This window comes from Thalassophryne amazonica, chromosome 6 (assembly GCF_902500255.1).
Source record: "Thalassophryne amazonica chromosome 6, fThaAma1.1, whole genome shotgun sequence".
Taxonomy (NCBI): domain Eukaryota; kingdom Metazoa; phylum Chordata; class Actinopteri; order Batrachoidiformes; family Batrachoididae; genus Thalassophryne; species Thalassophryne amazonica.
Window position 1 is genome coordinate 128,478,561 of NC_047108.1, and position 14,200 is coordinate 128,492,760.

General features: G+C 41.3%; 1 protein-coding gene across 1 annotated transcript in view; it reads right to left on the reverse strand.

Moving 5' to 3' along the window:
* Positions 1-11,471, reverse strand: part of c1qtnf12 (C1q and TNF related 12) — a 112,344-nt gene extending 100,873 nt beyond the window's left edge. Inside the window, exon 1 of the mRNA XM_034173430.1 lies at positions 10,358-11,471. Within this exon, the coding sequence (XP_034029321.1) occupies positions 10,358-10,537 (180 nt within the window). The 5' untranslated portion in view covers positions 10,538-11,471. The remainder of the gene's footprint in view (positions 1-10,357) is intronic.
* Positions 11,472-14,200: the final 2,729 nt, after the last annotated feature.

A 14,200-nucleotide genomic window follows, 5' to 3' on the forward strand; every position in this document is an offset into this window, starting at 1 on the left:
GCCCTCCGTAAGCTAGGACATCTTTCTACTCATCACTATTGAAGAAAATAAGAACAACCCCAGGTTCTTTTCAGCACTGTAGCAAGGCTGACAGAGTCAGAGCTCTATTGAGCTGAGTATTCCTTTAACTTTAACTAGTAATGACTTCATGACTTTCTTTGCTAACAAATTTTAACTATTAGAGAAAAAATTACTCATAACCATCCCAAAGACGTATCATTATCTTTGGCTGCTTTCAGTAATGCTGGTATTTGGTTAGACTCTTTCTCTCCGATTGTCCTGTCTGAGTTATTTTCATTAGTTACTTCATCCAAACCATCAACATGTCTATTAGACCCCATTCCTACCAGGCTGCTCAAGGAAGCCCTATCATTAATTAATGCTTCGATCTTAAATATGATCAATCTATCTTTGTTAGTTGGCTATGTACACAGGCTTTTAAGGTGGCAGTAATTAAACACATTACTTAAAAAGCCATCACTTGACCCAGCTATCTTACCTAATTATAGGCCAATCTCCAACCTTCCTTTTCTCTCAAAAATTCTTGAAAGGGTAGTTGTTAAAACAGCTAACTGATCATCTGCAGAGGAATGGTCTATTTGAAGAGTTTCAGTCAGGTTTTAGAATTCATCATAGTACAGAAACAGCATTAGTGAAGGTACAAATGATCTTCTATGGCCTCCGACAGTGGACTCATCTCTGTGCTTGTTCTGTTAGACCTCAGGTGCTGCTTTTGATACTGTTGACCATAAACTTTTTATTACAGAGATTAGAGCATGCCATAGGTATTAAAGGCACTGCGCTGCGGTGGTTTGAATCATATTTGTCTTAATAGATTACAATTTGTTCATGTAAATGGGGAATCTTCTTCCACAGACTAAAGTTAATTATGGAGTTCCACAAGGTTCTGTGCTAGGACCAATTTTATTCACTTTATACATGCTTCCCTTAGGCAGTATTATTAGACGGTATTGCTTAATTTTCATTGTTACGCAGATGATACCCAGCTTTATCTATCCATGAAGCCAGAGGACACACCACCAATTAGCTAAACTGCAGGATTGTCTTACAGACATAAAGACATGGATGACTCTAATTTCCTGCTTTTAAACTCAGATAAAACTGAAGTTATTGTACTTGGCCCCACAAATCTTAGAAACATGGTGTCTAACCAGATCCTTACTCTGGATGGCATTACCCTGACCTCTAGTAATACTGTGAGAAATCTTGGAGTCATTTTAGATCAGGATATGTCATTCAAAGCGCATATTTAAACAAATATGTAGGCTGCTTTTTTGTATTTACGCAATATCTCTAAAATTAGAAAAGGTCTTGTCTCAGAGTGATGCTGAAAAACTAATTCATGCATTTATTTCCTCTAGGCTGGACTATTGTAATTCTATTATTATCAGGTTGTCCTAAAGTTCCCTAAAAAGCCTTCAGTTAATTCAAAATGCTGCAGCTAGCGTACTGACAGGGACTAGAAGGAGAGAGCATATCTCACCCATATTGCCTCTCTTCATTGGCTTCCTGTTAATTCTAGAATAGAATTTAAATTCTTCTTCTTACTTATAAGGTTTTGAATAATCAGGTCCCATCTTATCTTAGGGACCTCATAGTACCATATCACCCCAATAGAGCACTTCGCTCTCAGACTGCAGGCTTACTTGTAGTTCCTAGGGTTTGTAAGAGTAGAATGGGAGGCAGAGCCTTCAGCTTTCAGGCTCCTCTCCTGTGGAACCAGCTCCCAATTCAGATCAGGGAGACAGACACCCTCTCTACTTTTAAGATTAGGCTTAAAACTTTCCTTTTTGCTAAAGCTTATAGTTCGGGCTGGATCAGGTGACCCTGAACCATCCCTTAGTTATGCTGTATAGAACGTTAGACTGCTGGGGGGTTCCCATGATGCACTGTTTCTTCTCTTTTTGCTCTGTATGCACCACTCTGCATTTAATCATTAGTGATCGATCTCTGGCTCCCCTCCACAGCATGTCTTTTTCCTGGTCTCTCCCTCAGCCCCAACCAGTCCCAGCAGAAGACTGCCCCTCCTGAGCCTGGTTCTGCTGGAGGTTTCTTCCTGTTAAAAGGGAGTTTTTCCTTCCCACTGTAGCCAAGTGCTTGCTCCAGGGGGTCGTTTTGACCGTTGGGGTTTACATAATTATTGTATGGCCTTGCCTTACAATATAAAGCGCCTTGGGGCAACTGTTTGTTGTGATTTGGCACTATATAAAAAAAAAATTGATTGATTGATTGATTGATGTATATTTGTACAATTTCCCAGACCTGCAACCACCACTAACATTTTCATATATGTCTGCCATCTTGTTTGAATTTATCAGGCTCCAGCTGCATCATGCGATAGTGCAGTGTAGTCCGCTTGTGACCTATGAAAGTATTGGATCATCCAAGTACCAGTTAACTACTAGTAAATGCATACTGAGTATTATTGAGTACTGCAGAATGCTAAAAGTAAAGTCTCCATGCGGGGGGGCGCTCCCATGCAACTAGGAAGGGCTCATTCTAAGCTGATAATGCATTGTAACAGGTAATTACACACTAATGAACAGATGGTTATAAATGCTAGATTCCATTACTGCTAATAAACACCGCTGCCACCTACAGATCATAGCTTTAAGTGGAGTGTAAATGTTTGGCTTTGTTCAGAATATAAATTTCTTTCGCAGACAGCCCCAGTACACGCACCGTGTTCTCTCTGGGACATAACAGGTAAACAAAAGTAGCTGTGTGGCACCCAACCAAATGTGGCGTATTTCCGCCCTTTAAGTACAACCACTTCTCCTGATTTTGAGCTTAAGGCTCAGGTTCTCATCAGAGGTGACAATGTTTGGCAAAGGCACGATCTGGCACAACACTGGGACTTAAGAGTGATTATGTCATTACCCTCTGATTGTGAGAGATGAGATGAAAAGAATGCTAGCGAGAGAGGCGCAGGGGGATAATCCTCACTGAAGTCTACTCTTTCAGGACCCTTTCTATGGGGCTTTGTGAGGGACTTACACGGCATGCTGCCCCAGTTTTCAGGATCGCACCGCCCCTATCGGATGTCTCAGACACAGCGGAGTCGGACTAGGCCTGTGAATGACAGAATCAATGAGCTGGGAACAACATAGCCATAGGTCTTTAAATATCTCCCCACCTAACTTTCCCAGGAATTACATCATGGCAGCAGGCCTGCGAGGAACCTCAGGGGGAAAAGGATCTGTGAAGACTAGAGAGAGACACCGCGCTCCCTGTGGGAGCAGACAGAGGAGCGAAATCCCAATGAGGTGCAATCTCAGCAGGCTTGAGGGTTGACACAAGGTCATCCTTATAGCCTCTGCTTTTACAGGGCAAAGCAAGTCAAATAAACATCGCCAGGCCGCACCATGTGTTCTTAAAGATACAAAAAAGGCCTCATTGCTTGCATGTAGGCAAAGAAAAAAAAGAAGTCAGTGAAAGATACTGTTTGGATTCCTGACACCGGCTGGTAGGGGTTGAAGTGGAGGCTGGTATATAGGGCAGCGAGAGTTATGCCAGAACGCCAACATAATGGGTGGGCTGAAAGCAAAACAAATACCCTGTTAGAACCCCGAGCAAATATGCAACGCCAGCAATAAACCGATAAATAACAATGTCGAGAGCCAAGTGCTGTTGCTGAAAATGGAATTACACCGCTGTACTACAGCTCTGCCAGGGAAGAGTTTCTCATGAAAACAAGCTCATGTTTGACTTCTTGTCTATTTTTAACTTGATGTCATATCTGCCTAATAGAACTTTCTCATTTCTGTTGTTACTATATTCTTCTTTGAACAGACTATTTCACAGCAGCAATTTTCTTTCTTTGGTGAACACTTGTCAGGAGAGATTCTACCCAGTGTGGTAATCTAGAAGTCTGGAGAAATCTGTGGTTCACTGTTTAGCTCAAGAACACTTTGATATACAAACAGCAGTAACCAGAGATAAACCATTTGGTAAGCTGAGCTGTGGCCGCCCCACTGGAAACTTATGATAGCCACCCACATTTTGGACTTGTTGTTGCATTAATCAGCCTTTAGATCTCCACATTACTGACATTGCCTGACATAACTGGGAGTATCACACATTTAGTCTATACCACTGTCTGAGGTTTGATCTATCGTAGGGTGTACGTGTCCCATCACTGCTTCCGTGTGATTTCATTTGCTTTGCTGACAAGATGTTGTTCTAATCTTGCCTACAGCCTGTCTTTCCTCATGTTCTTTGAATTTATATGCTGTAATTTACTTAAGAAGTAGATTGTCAATAGTAGAAGAAGTAGGTAAAGTGTACCTAAATTGGACCACCACCCATTCTCAATTCCAAACAAGGCTTTTATGTCATCATGACATTGTTGTACACTGAAAAAAGTGAAACACAGTGCACTTCATATAAAGTACTTATTTACATTGGTCTAATGGAAAATTGTGGTTTCCAGTTTAAATCTGCTGGAATCACTTTACAAAATCCTAAATATACATTGTGAGAAACTAAATTTTTTTAAGTTGATCCAAAGTAGTATTCTTTTCAGTGTAATAATAACACAAAAAGACAAAATCTCACGTGACGTGTTATTTCAAAGTCACGATGGCGTAATAGCCTTGTATGGGATTGAGAATGGGTTGTTGTCAAATTTGGGACTGGTCCCGTATAGGAACACTCCCCCAAAGGCCTGTTCAGGCCCTGAGGCCGATTGGTGTCTGAGCTCCCGGACACTGAAGGGAGTCAATGAATCCCTCAAAACCCATTTACAATGAAGTTAACTGGGACAATGCATATGAAGTGTAACAGGAATTGAACCCAGGTCTACATACTGGGTACCCAACACTTCTTCCACTGAGCTACCTGTTCTACAACACTGAGACTATCCATCCATTCATTTTCTATACTTGCTTACCCCAGTTAAGGGTCACAGATGCCACTCTACTGTAGGGTCGGTACTGAGTCTATATACTGTGCACCTGGAAAGTATTCACAGCGCTTCACTTTCCACATTTTGTTATGTTACAGCCTTATTCCGAAATGGATGAAATTCTTTTTTTCCTCAAAATTCTGCATACAATACCCCATAATGACAATTTGAAAAAGATTTTTTTTTTTTTTAGATTTTTAGAAATTTATTAAAAAAAAAAAATCACTTGTACATACGTAGCTCAAAATTAAGCTCAGGCGCATCCTGTTTCCACTGATTATCTTTGACATATTTCTATGGCTTATTTGGAGTCCATTTGGGGTAAATTCAGTTGATTGGACATGATTTGGAAAGATGCCCACCTGTCTACATACAACCCCAATTCCAATGAAGTTGGGACGTTGTGTACAATGTAAATAAACACATAATACAATGATTTGCAAATCCTCTTCAACCTATATTCAACTGAATACACCACAAAGACAAGATATTTAATGTTCAATCTGATAAACTTTATTGTTTTTGTGCAAATACACTCAACAAAAATATAAACGCAACACTTTTGGTTTTGCTCCCATTTTGTATGAGATGAACTCAAAGATCTAAAACTTTTTCCACATACACAATATCACCATTTCCCTCAAATATTGTTCACAAACCAAATCTGTGATAGTGAGCACTTCTCCTTTGCTGAGATAATATCAACCCCAACCAGTCCCAGCAGAAGACTGCCCCTCCCTGAGCCTCGTTCTGCTGGAGGTTTCTTCCTGTTAAAAGGGAGTTTTTCCTTCCCTCTGTTGCCAAGTGCTTGCTCACAGGGGGTCGTTTTGACCGTTGGGGTTTTTCTGTAATTATTGTATGGCTTTGCCTTATAATATAAAACGCCTTGGGGCAACTGTTTGTTGTGATTTGGCGCTATATAAAAAAAATTGATTTGATTTGATTCTGCTGGGACTGGTTGGGGCTGAGGAAGAGAACCAGGAAAAAGATATGCTGTGGAGGGGAGCAGAGATCGATCACTAATGATTAAATGCAGAGTGGTGCATACAGAGCAAAAAGAGAAAGAAACACTCAGTGCATCATGGGAACCCCCCAGCAGTCTAAGTCTATAGCAGCATAACTAAGGGATGGTTCAGGGTCACCTGATCCAGCCCTAACTATAAGCTTTAGCAAAAAGGAAAGTTTTAAGCCTAATCTTAAAAGTAGAGAGGGTGTCTGTCTCCCTGATCTGAATTGGGAGCTGGTTCCACAGGAGAGGAGCCTGAAAGCTGAAGGCTCTGCCTCCCATTCTACTCTTACAACCCTAGGAACTACAAGTAAGCCTGCAGTCTGAGAGCGAAGCGCTCTATTGGGGTGATATGGTACTACGAGGTCCCTAAGATAAGATGGGACCTGATTATTCAAAACCTTATAAGTAAGAAGAAGAATTTTAAATTCTATTCTAGAATTAACAGGAAGCCAATGAAGAGAGGCCAATATGGGTGAGATATGCTCTCTCCTTCTAGTCCCCGTCAGTACTCTAGCTGCAGCATTTTGAATTAACTGAAGGCTTTTCAGGGAACTTTTAGGACAACCTGATAATAATGAATTACAATAGTCCAGCCTAGAGGAAATAAATGCATGAATTAGTTTTTCAGCATCACTCTGAGACAAGACCTTTCTAATTTTAGAGATATTGCGCAAATGCAAAAAAGCCGTCTACTATCCGTAAATGGAAGAAGTTTGGATCCACCAGGACTCTTCCCAGGGCTGGACGACCGTCTAAACTGAGCGATCTGGGGAGAAGGGCCTTAGTCAGGGAGGTGACCAAGAACCCAATGGTCACTCTGTCAGAGCTCCAGCATTCCTCTGTGGAGAGAGGAGAACCTTTAAGAAGGACAACCATCTCTGCACCAATCAGGCCTGTATGGTAGAGTGGCCAGATGGAAGCCACTCCTTAGTAAAAGGCACATGGCAGCCCACCTGGAATTTGACAAAAGGCACCTGAAGCACTCTCAGACCAGGAGAAACAAAACTCTCTGGTCTGATGAGACAAAGATTGAACTCTTTGGTGTCATGTTTGGAGGAAACCAGGCACCATCCCTATAGTGAAGCATGGTGGTGGCAGCATCATGTTGTGGGGATGTTTTTCAGCAGCAGGAACTGGGAGACTAGTCAGGATTGAGGGAAAGATGAACACAGCAATGTACAGAGACATCCTGGATGAAAACCTGCTCCAGAGCGCTCTTGACCTCAGACTGGGGCGACAGTTCACCTTTCAGTGGGACAATGACCCTAAACACACAGTCAAGATATCAAAGGAGTGGCTTCAGGAAAACTCTGTGAATGTCCTTAAGCGGCCCAGCCAGAGCCCAGACCTGAATCAGACTGAACATCTCTGGAGAGATCTGAAAATGTCAGTGCACCGACGCTCCACATCCAACCTGATGGAGCTTGAGAGGTGCTGCAAAGAGGAACGGACCAAACTGCCCAAAGATAGGTGCACCAAGCTTGTGGCATCATTTTCAAGAAGATTTGAGGCTGTTGCTACCAAAGGGTGTGAATACTTATGTACATTTTTCATATTTTTAATGACTTTGGAAAAATTTCAAAAATCTTTTTTTCATGTTCTCATTATGGGGTTGGGGGGGGGGGTGAATTTACTCCATTTTGGAATAAGGCTGTAAAATAATAATGTGGAAAAAGTGATGTGCTGTGAATACTTTCTAGAAGCACTGTAAATATAATCAACTAGGAGAAACCAGCAGCATGCATCAGCTCAGACTACAGTGAAGCTGTGAGAAATGTGAAATTTGGAGATCTGTCCACCTTTTGTTTGTATCCAGCATGCCCCTCTAAAATGTAGAGTGAATATATAAATGAATGAGTCCACCCCTCCAGTTTCTTAACATGAGAATTGAAAAACAACAAAAGGTATTATCTTCTGATTGGAGGCCTGGATGATTGCCATCCGGGACCCAATGCAGTTCCATGGTGTGGTGGGTGTGGTGACACACTGCAACACCCAAATGCTCCCAGACTTGATCTTCCAACTTACCAAATGAAAAGGCACATAATAACAACAAACTTTTCATATCAAGTTAACTTTGATGCACCAGATCAATTAAAAAAACAACTTTGTTTTGCCTGCTTTATAGCCCATAGACGTGTCTGCCCTCTGCTGGATGGTTCATGGATGCTGGTTTAATAAGTGTGTTTGTCACTCAGAGACAGACATACTCAAATAATATGATCATATCGCCTCACAAACCAACAGAAAGAAGGACTGTGTAGACAAAGCACAGTGCTTCTTTTTCTGTCTCTCTCATCCAGGACTGTCCAATGTGAGGCTCGTGGACCACATTTGGTTCACATTCCCTTTGTTTTGTGCAATTGACAAATTCTCTGCAAATCAATAAATTACTTGTAGAGTAACAGTAATGAATTCATTGTTTTTATAGGTTATGTTAGATTTGGAATAGTGATGTTATAAAAATTGCACCTCTTTCTTTTGGCTTCTCTCTTTTGCTCAGTGCTGCCACGGTGAGGCTGATCTGGATCTGCATGTTGATTTTGGCACAAGTTTTACAGCAGATGCCCTCCTCATGCAACTCCACTTGTACATGAATGGAGCACGGGTGGACTTGAACCAAAAACCTTGTTTTGGAAGCGAATGCACTAACCTCGTGCGCCAAACAATTAAAAGTACACTGTAAAAAAAAAAAAGCACTGGCTCAATTTGAGCAAAAATTAAGGCAACAATTTTACGTGGATCATTTTGCGGAATTCCAATTCAGCCATTACTGAGTAAATGATGTGAAACATTTATAGTAAGAGTAACACAGGTTTACTAAAGCATTTAGTTAAGTAGTTTAGTACATCTGATTTGTTCAGATTATTTAAGTTATTCCACCTTCTTTTTTTCTATCCTTCTATTCTACTCAGAAATATCCATGTAAATTATCTTAATTTTTTCAGGCTTAGTAACATATTTCACTTAAGTCAGAATAAATTACACATAGCAATTACAGTTTTATGAAAATTTGGGAAAATATGCATATATGACTTTGCATTTGCATATTTCATGACGTGTGTCATCATCTTGTTTTTCAAGATAAAATGCTCTTCAATTTAAGCGATGTGCACATTACCCCCATGCAACGTTTTCTTGCAGTGCATTATATTTTATTAAAATTTTCTGTCAACTTTGCAATATGTGTGTGTGTGTGTGTGTGTGTGTGTGTGTGTGTGTGTGTGTGTGTGTGTGTGTGTGTGTGTGTGTGTGTGTGTGTGTGTGTGAGCCCCTGGCTCTCCATCCAGTTTGATTTATGGCCCTTTAAAGGAAAGAATTTGGGCACCTCTCCTCTCAACATATGCTGTTGTGAACTTATATTTATCTTGAAATGAGCTTGTTTGTCAGTTTCTTTCATGTCCAATGCCTCCGTCTGGTGACCACCAAGACCACCGCTGCAAGATTTTTGAAGGATCATGATAAAATTTTAGTGTCCGCTGGCTGATGTTTTGGAAATTTTAAGAACAAAAAACAAAAAACTATATGTCCAATAAGAGAAAAGTGTTTTTTGAGGGCATTATGTTTTCATCCCATCCGTCTGAGCGGGCTCCATCTGGAAACTTTCCAGTTCTGTGCAATAACTAAAGAACACGTCCAACTGAAACCATTTCTTGGCAGTATTTTGGGGGAGGCTTAGAGGATGGTTACTTTTGAAAATGGCCATTGTCCAATATCCGATATGGCCGCTACAGACACCAACTTGATTTTAGTTTCCGTGCAGTGAGTAAAAGAACGCTTTGTCTGATCAGAACCATTTCTTGTTAGTGTAATGGGGGAAGCTAGAAGGAGGTTACTTTTGAACGGGGGGGGACAATACACTACATACCAGTTGTAAGCTGGCTATCAAATAGACAATTAACCATATTTTAAAGCACCAGTATTTTGTTCTGGACATTATCTCCAGACTTCATTATCACCTCTACTATAGAACCATACACAAACTTAACATACGATTGTGTGCATATGTCATGCTTTGCATTGCTCTTGTGTTAATGTAAATAACTGTGAAGGTTCTGGAGTGAACGCATTAAGAATGTCATATGTAATGTCCCAGTGTACAGAGCAGCACTGTGCAAAATTTCAGTGAAATTTTTTGAGAGATGACTGAGATACTCTGAAACAACAAGATACAACGTTCTATGGCACTGATCACCAGCCCTGCAACTGGAGATCACCTGTATTGCACATGTTCCTTGTTTCCTTTTCTCCTCACAGCCAGTTAGCTCAACCAATTATATTCAGCAGTAGATAACGAGTGCTAGACTTTGTTCAGTGATCTCCACTAACAGGACTGGTGACCACCGCTCTACGATCTTTTTTTAAATAAACGTCTAAGAAATCTGAATTGAGTTGTTTTTATACAGATTTGTAATTATTACCTTAATGCTCCCATCAACCTCTTCGCTGTTCGATAGAGACGCGTTGTATGTCTCTGTGTGTTGTGGGGTGACGTCTTTCGGCCTCTTCCTCTCCTTCTTGGCGTCCACCCCTTCCAGAAGGACACACTGAGTCCAGAACACTGCGGCCACTACAGCCAGAGGCCCAGCCCCACACCACATCTTCACGCTCTTTGGTTCAGTACTGGAATTCTTGCAGGAACAACCTCCGGCGTTTAGGGTGACCAGCTGATGGATGCTGAGGGCGCAAGCTGCACAGACACAAAGACCCAAGAGGGAGAAGGAGACCAGAGGAATGCTGCTTCAAGGTCTTCCTGTCCAAGAGACTGTCAGAATGACGGCTGCTGCTGCTCCTCTCTTGATGAGCTCTGAGCCGGCCAAACGATGCGGGGACACTTTTACCTCCAGCCAGAAAGCCAGGAGGGTTACTCAACTATGAACTGTGTCAGGCAGAATGGTCCAAAGGAATGACAGATCGGCACAGATCTGACAGCAAATAAACCCATTAGTGAGATTTTTCACGCTTTCTGCTCTGTTGGGGGGTGAAGGGTAAGGGGCCAAAAGAAGAGTCATAGAGGAGGGGGCAGCTTATGGGAGCGACTCAGGATGGAGATGGATGGAGATATTCTCTTTGCTCTCCCCCTCGCCTTCCGTTTCTCACAATAAAGAACAGATCCCGTCTTCAGCAAAGGCTGGGTGGTAGGTGCCAAAGCTACAAGATGTACAGGACCTGGGCTTTGATCAAGAGGTGCAGCCTGTGTGTGTCCACACGCCACGTGCCTGCTGGGATGCAGAAGGAACAAAGCCCAAGAGAAGATGGATTAGGTCCAGTTTGGATCTTTGCTGCACAGCCTGTTTGGCTCCTTGGAGTCTAAACCTGTTGCTGTCTGGAAACTTGCAATATGTCCAGCAGCTCTTCTGCTTCTGGCTGAAACAACTCAGGCGCGCTCTAGTGACTGGTCCTACGAGTCATCTAGTCCAAGTCAGTGTGCATGTTTGGCATCAGAGCACCTCTGCGTGATCCGCTGTGGTTTCAGTTGCTCCTTTGCTCTCTGACTGAGCTCACAGGAGAACTCACAGTGGAGTTTTATCATCACCCTTTCTCCCTCCCGCTTCCTTCTCTCTCTCCCTCTCGTTCTCTCTCTCTCTCCTTCTTTTGCTTTCTCTCTATTGGCAGCCCTGCTGGCTTCTTCAGCTCTGTTTTATCTCATAGATGAAATGTTCAAACCCAAGAGGTTCTTTGGCAGACGAGTTGTGAATGTGTGCACACATGACATGTATAAAAGTGTGTATAACTCTGCAACTGTCTGTCATTTTGGCTCAGTCATCGGCCGTCATGACCATAATCCCGTACTTAAATCCAAGAACGTAACGTAAAAGGGATTCATTTATGCTTCTAATGTCCTTCTGGGATTATTTTTAATGAATGTGTTGCTTTAATAAGGTGTCAAGTGACCGTGAGTGTTGGGGAGACCGGGCTTGTTTGTCACATGGGGCTGTTGTCACACTGCTTCCCAGTGAAGACCCAGGACATGCTGGTGGGATTATATTTCCCAGCTGTCTTGGGAACGCATTGGGACACCCTGAGAAGAGCTACAGGACTTGGCTGAGGATAGGGAAGTGTGGGATGAGCTGCTTGATCTGCTGCCATAGCAACCTGGATGTGGATAAATGGTAGAAAAGGATTGAATGAAAGAAAGAAAACAATGGGGGGGGGGGGGGGGTGCTGGTAGCAAGGTTCCTTATTTTTGATAAGTATACAGGGGTTGATTGATTTTTATTATTTTTTTTAATAACTTGTCTGTTTAAACAATTTTTAAGATATAAAATTATGAATAAGTTGTGGCATGGCCAGTTTAAATGACAGCTTGTGTGCCAGGTCAGGAGCCCTGCTAGCAGTGGCCGCTAGCTGCTGTTTAATTACAAATATCTGCGATAATTAGACTGCTGTGTGGTTATTTGTAGTAACAGACCAATCTAAGAAGTTTTGTCCAGTACTTGAGTGAAATTTTAGTATTATTTAATTTGCATGTCAACATTGTTAGCACTAATTAACAAGTATCAATAGCTTGGCAATGTTAGCTACAGTGATCATTCTACTGGCAATATGCCAGTCATAGCTTTTAATACCAGCACCCAAGCCACTCGTTATAAGAACCACCGCCTAACTGGCAAAAAAAAAAGAAAAAGAAAAAAAAGCCATTAATCAACCAGTCATCTGAGTTCAGGTGACCTAGCCTGTTAGCCCCTGAGATTGCTTGATAACTTCGAGATGGGTAGGCATGCCTAGTCTTCATTCATCATGCCAGGCTTTCCCAGGCTCCACGTCTTTGTCTTACTCCCGGCCAACACACAAATGGGCAGAGTTGGGCATTGCCAAGATGGCGGCATGTAAAGCTGCCTGGTTTGAGCTTCAAACCCACTTTTCAAAAAAAAAAAAAACAGCCTATGAGTGAGTGACATCATAGAGGGTTTGTTCACTAGCTCTGTGGTTTTCACGTGACCATCTATGTTTGTGCTTTAGTAAATGTCTGTGTGGAATATGTTTCTTATTGTTAAATTACGGTGCACAGTATAGTGGCTAACTACTTTAAATGTTTAGTTGCTAATTGAAGTTGGCCTTAACAGTCTAATAACGACCCAAAATTTAGTTTAACGTATACCTAAATGAATTATAAACGGCGATTCATCAGGGCTAAACTCAGATTTTATTACTAGCAGCAAAAGCTAACAGTTGGATTTTCATCCATCATCACGAATATGTATAAATTTGCTAAATTATTCCTAATCAGGACCTGAAATCCAATTTGATGCAAAGCTAATTTTCTTGGTGTAACACCAAGAAAATTGGCTTTGCATCAAAGCCAATTCATAACCAGCCAGTTTATATCAGCAAACACTGTTAGCCAAAACCCATATGTAAGTAATTTTTAAATGTCAATTTCTTAGTTTCTTCAGGAATTCATCTCTCTTACAGTGACCTAAATGACATGAAGACCTGAAAATTTTGATAAACCGTAGTTGGTCTCGGTGTTGTACCATTTATAATAGCGCCATCTAGAGTCAGTAAACCGCAGCTGAATCCTTGAGTTGGATAATTTGTTATCCGCAAGCAGCGCCATTAAAAAAAACAGCAGTCAAATAGCGTCAAGTCAGCCAGAACAACACCGGAAATGAAACGATATATTCTTTAAAATAAATGATGGATTTTAAACACATTGGATGACATGCAAATACAAAACAAAGGGTTCTTTTACTTTTCACATATTGTCTAGAATGTGCGACATGGAGCTTTAAAAAGGTTTACAAGTGATCATTTTGACACGGAAAGTACAAGTATGCAACACTACTTAGAAATGGCGGTCACATTCGGGAATAAGAATAATGAATAAAAATAAATAAATCTGGCTTTTGCCACATTTGCAGAATGCACAGAACACATTTCTTGCACCAGATCAATCCAAAAAGTATGTTTGTTTTGCTGCTGTAGCATGCAATAGACCTGTCTGCAACCTGCAAAACACTGCCACCTACTGGGTGGTGGCAGATAGTGGATGGATGATGGAAATTAGGAGCAGGCGTGGTTGAACCAATCTTCAAATTAGTCAGTTTCTTTAATTTCCAAAACCTACATGTTGTCACCAACAAAACAACTGCTGCTACTTATTGAATAATTCTATGGTCTGAAATAAAGTTATCAATTTCAAGTTAATGTTCAGTAACTATATAGATTGGTCAATGGACTATTCTTTCTGCAAAAAAGTATTTATTATTGTTCACAAAATATTCTGGGTGTGATTTTTTTTTTTTAAGCAACAAGTAGAG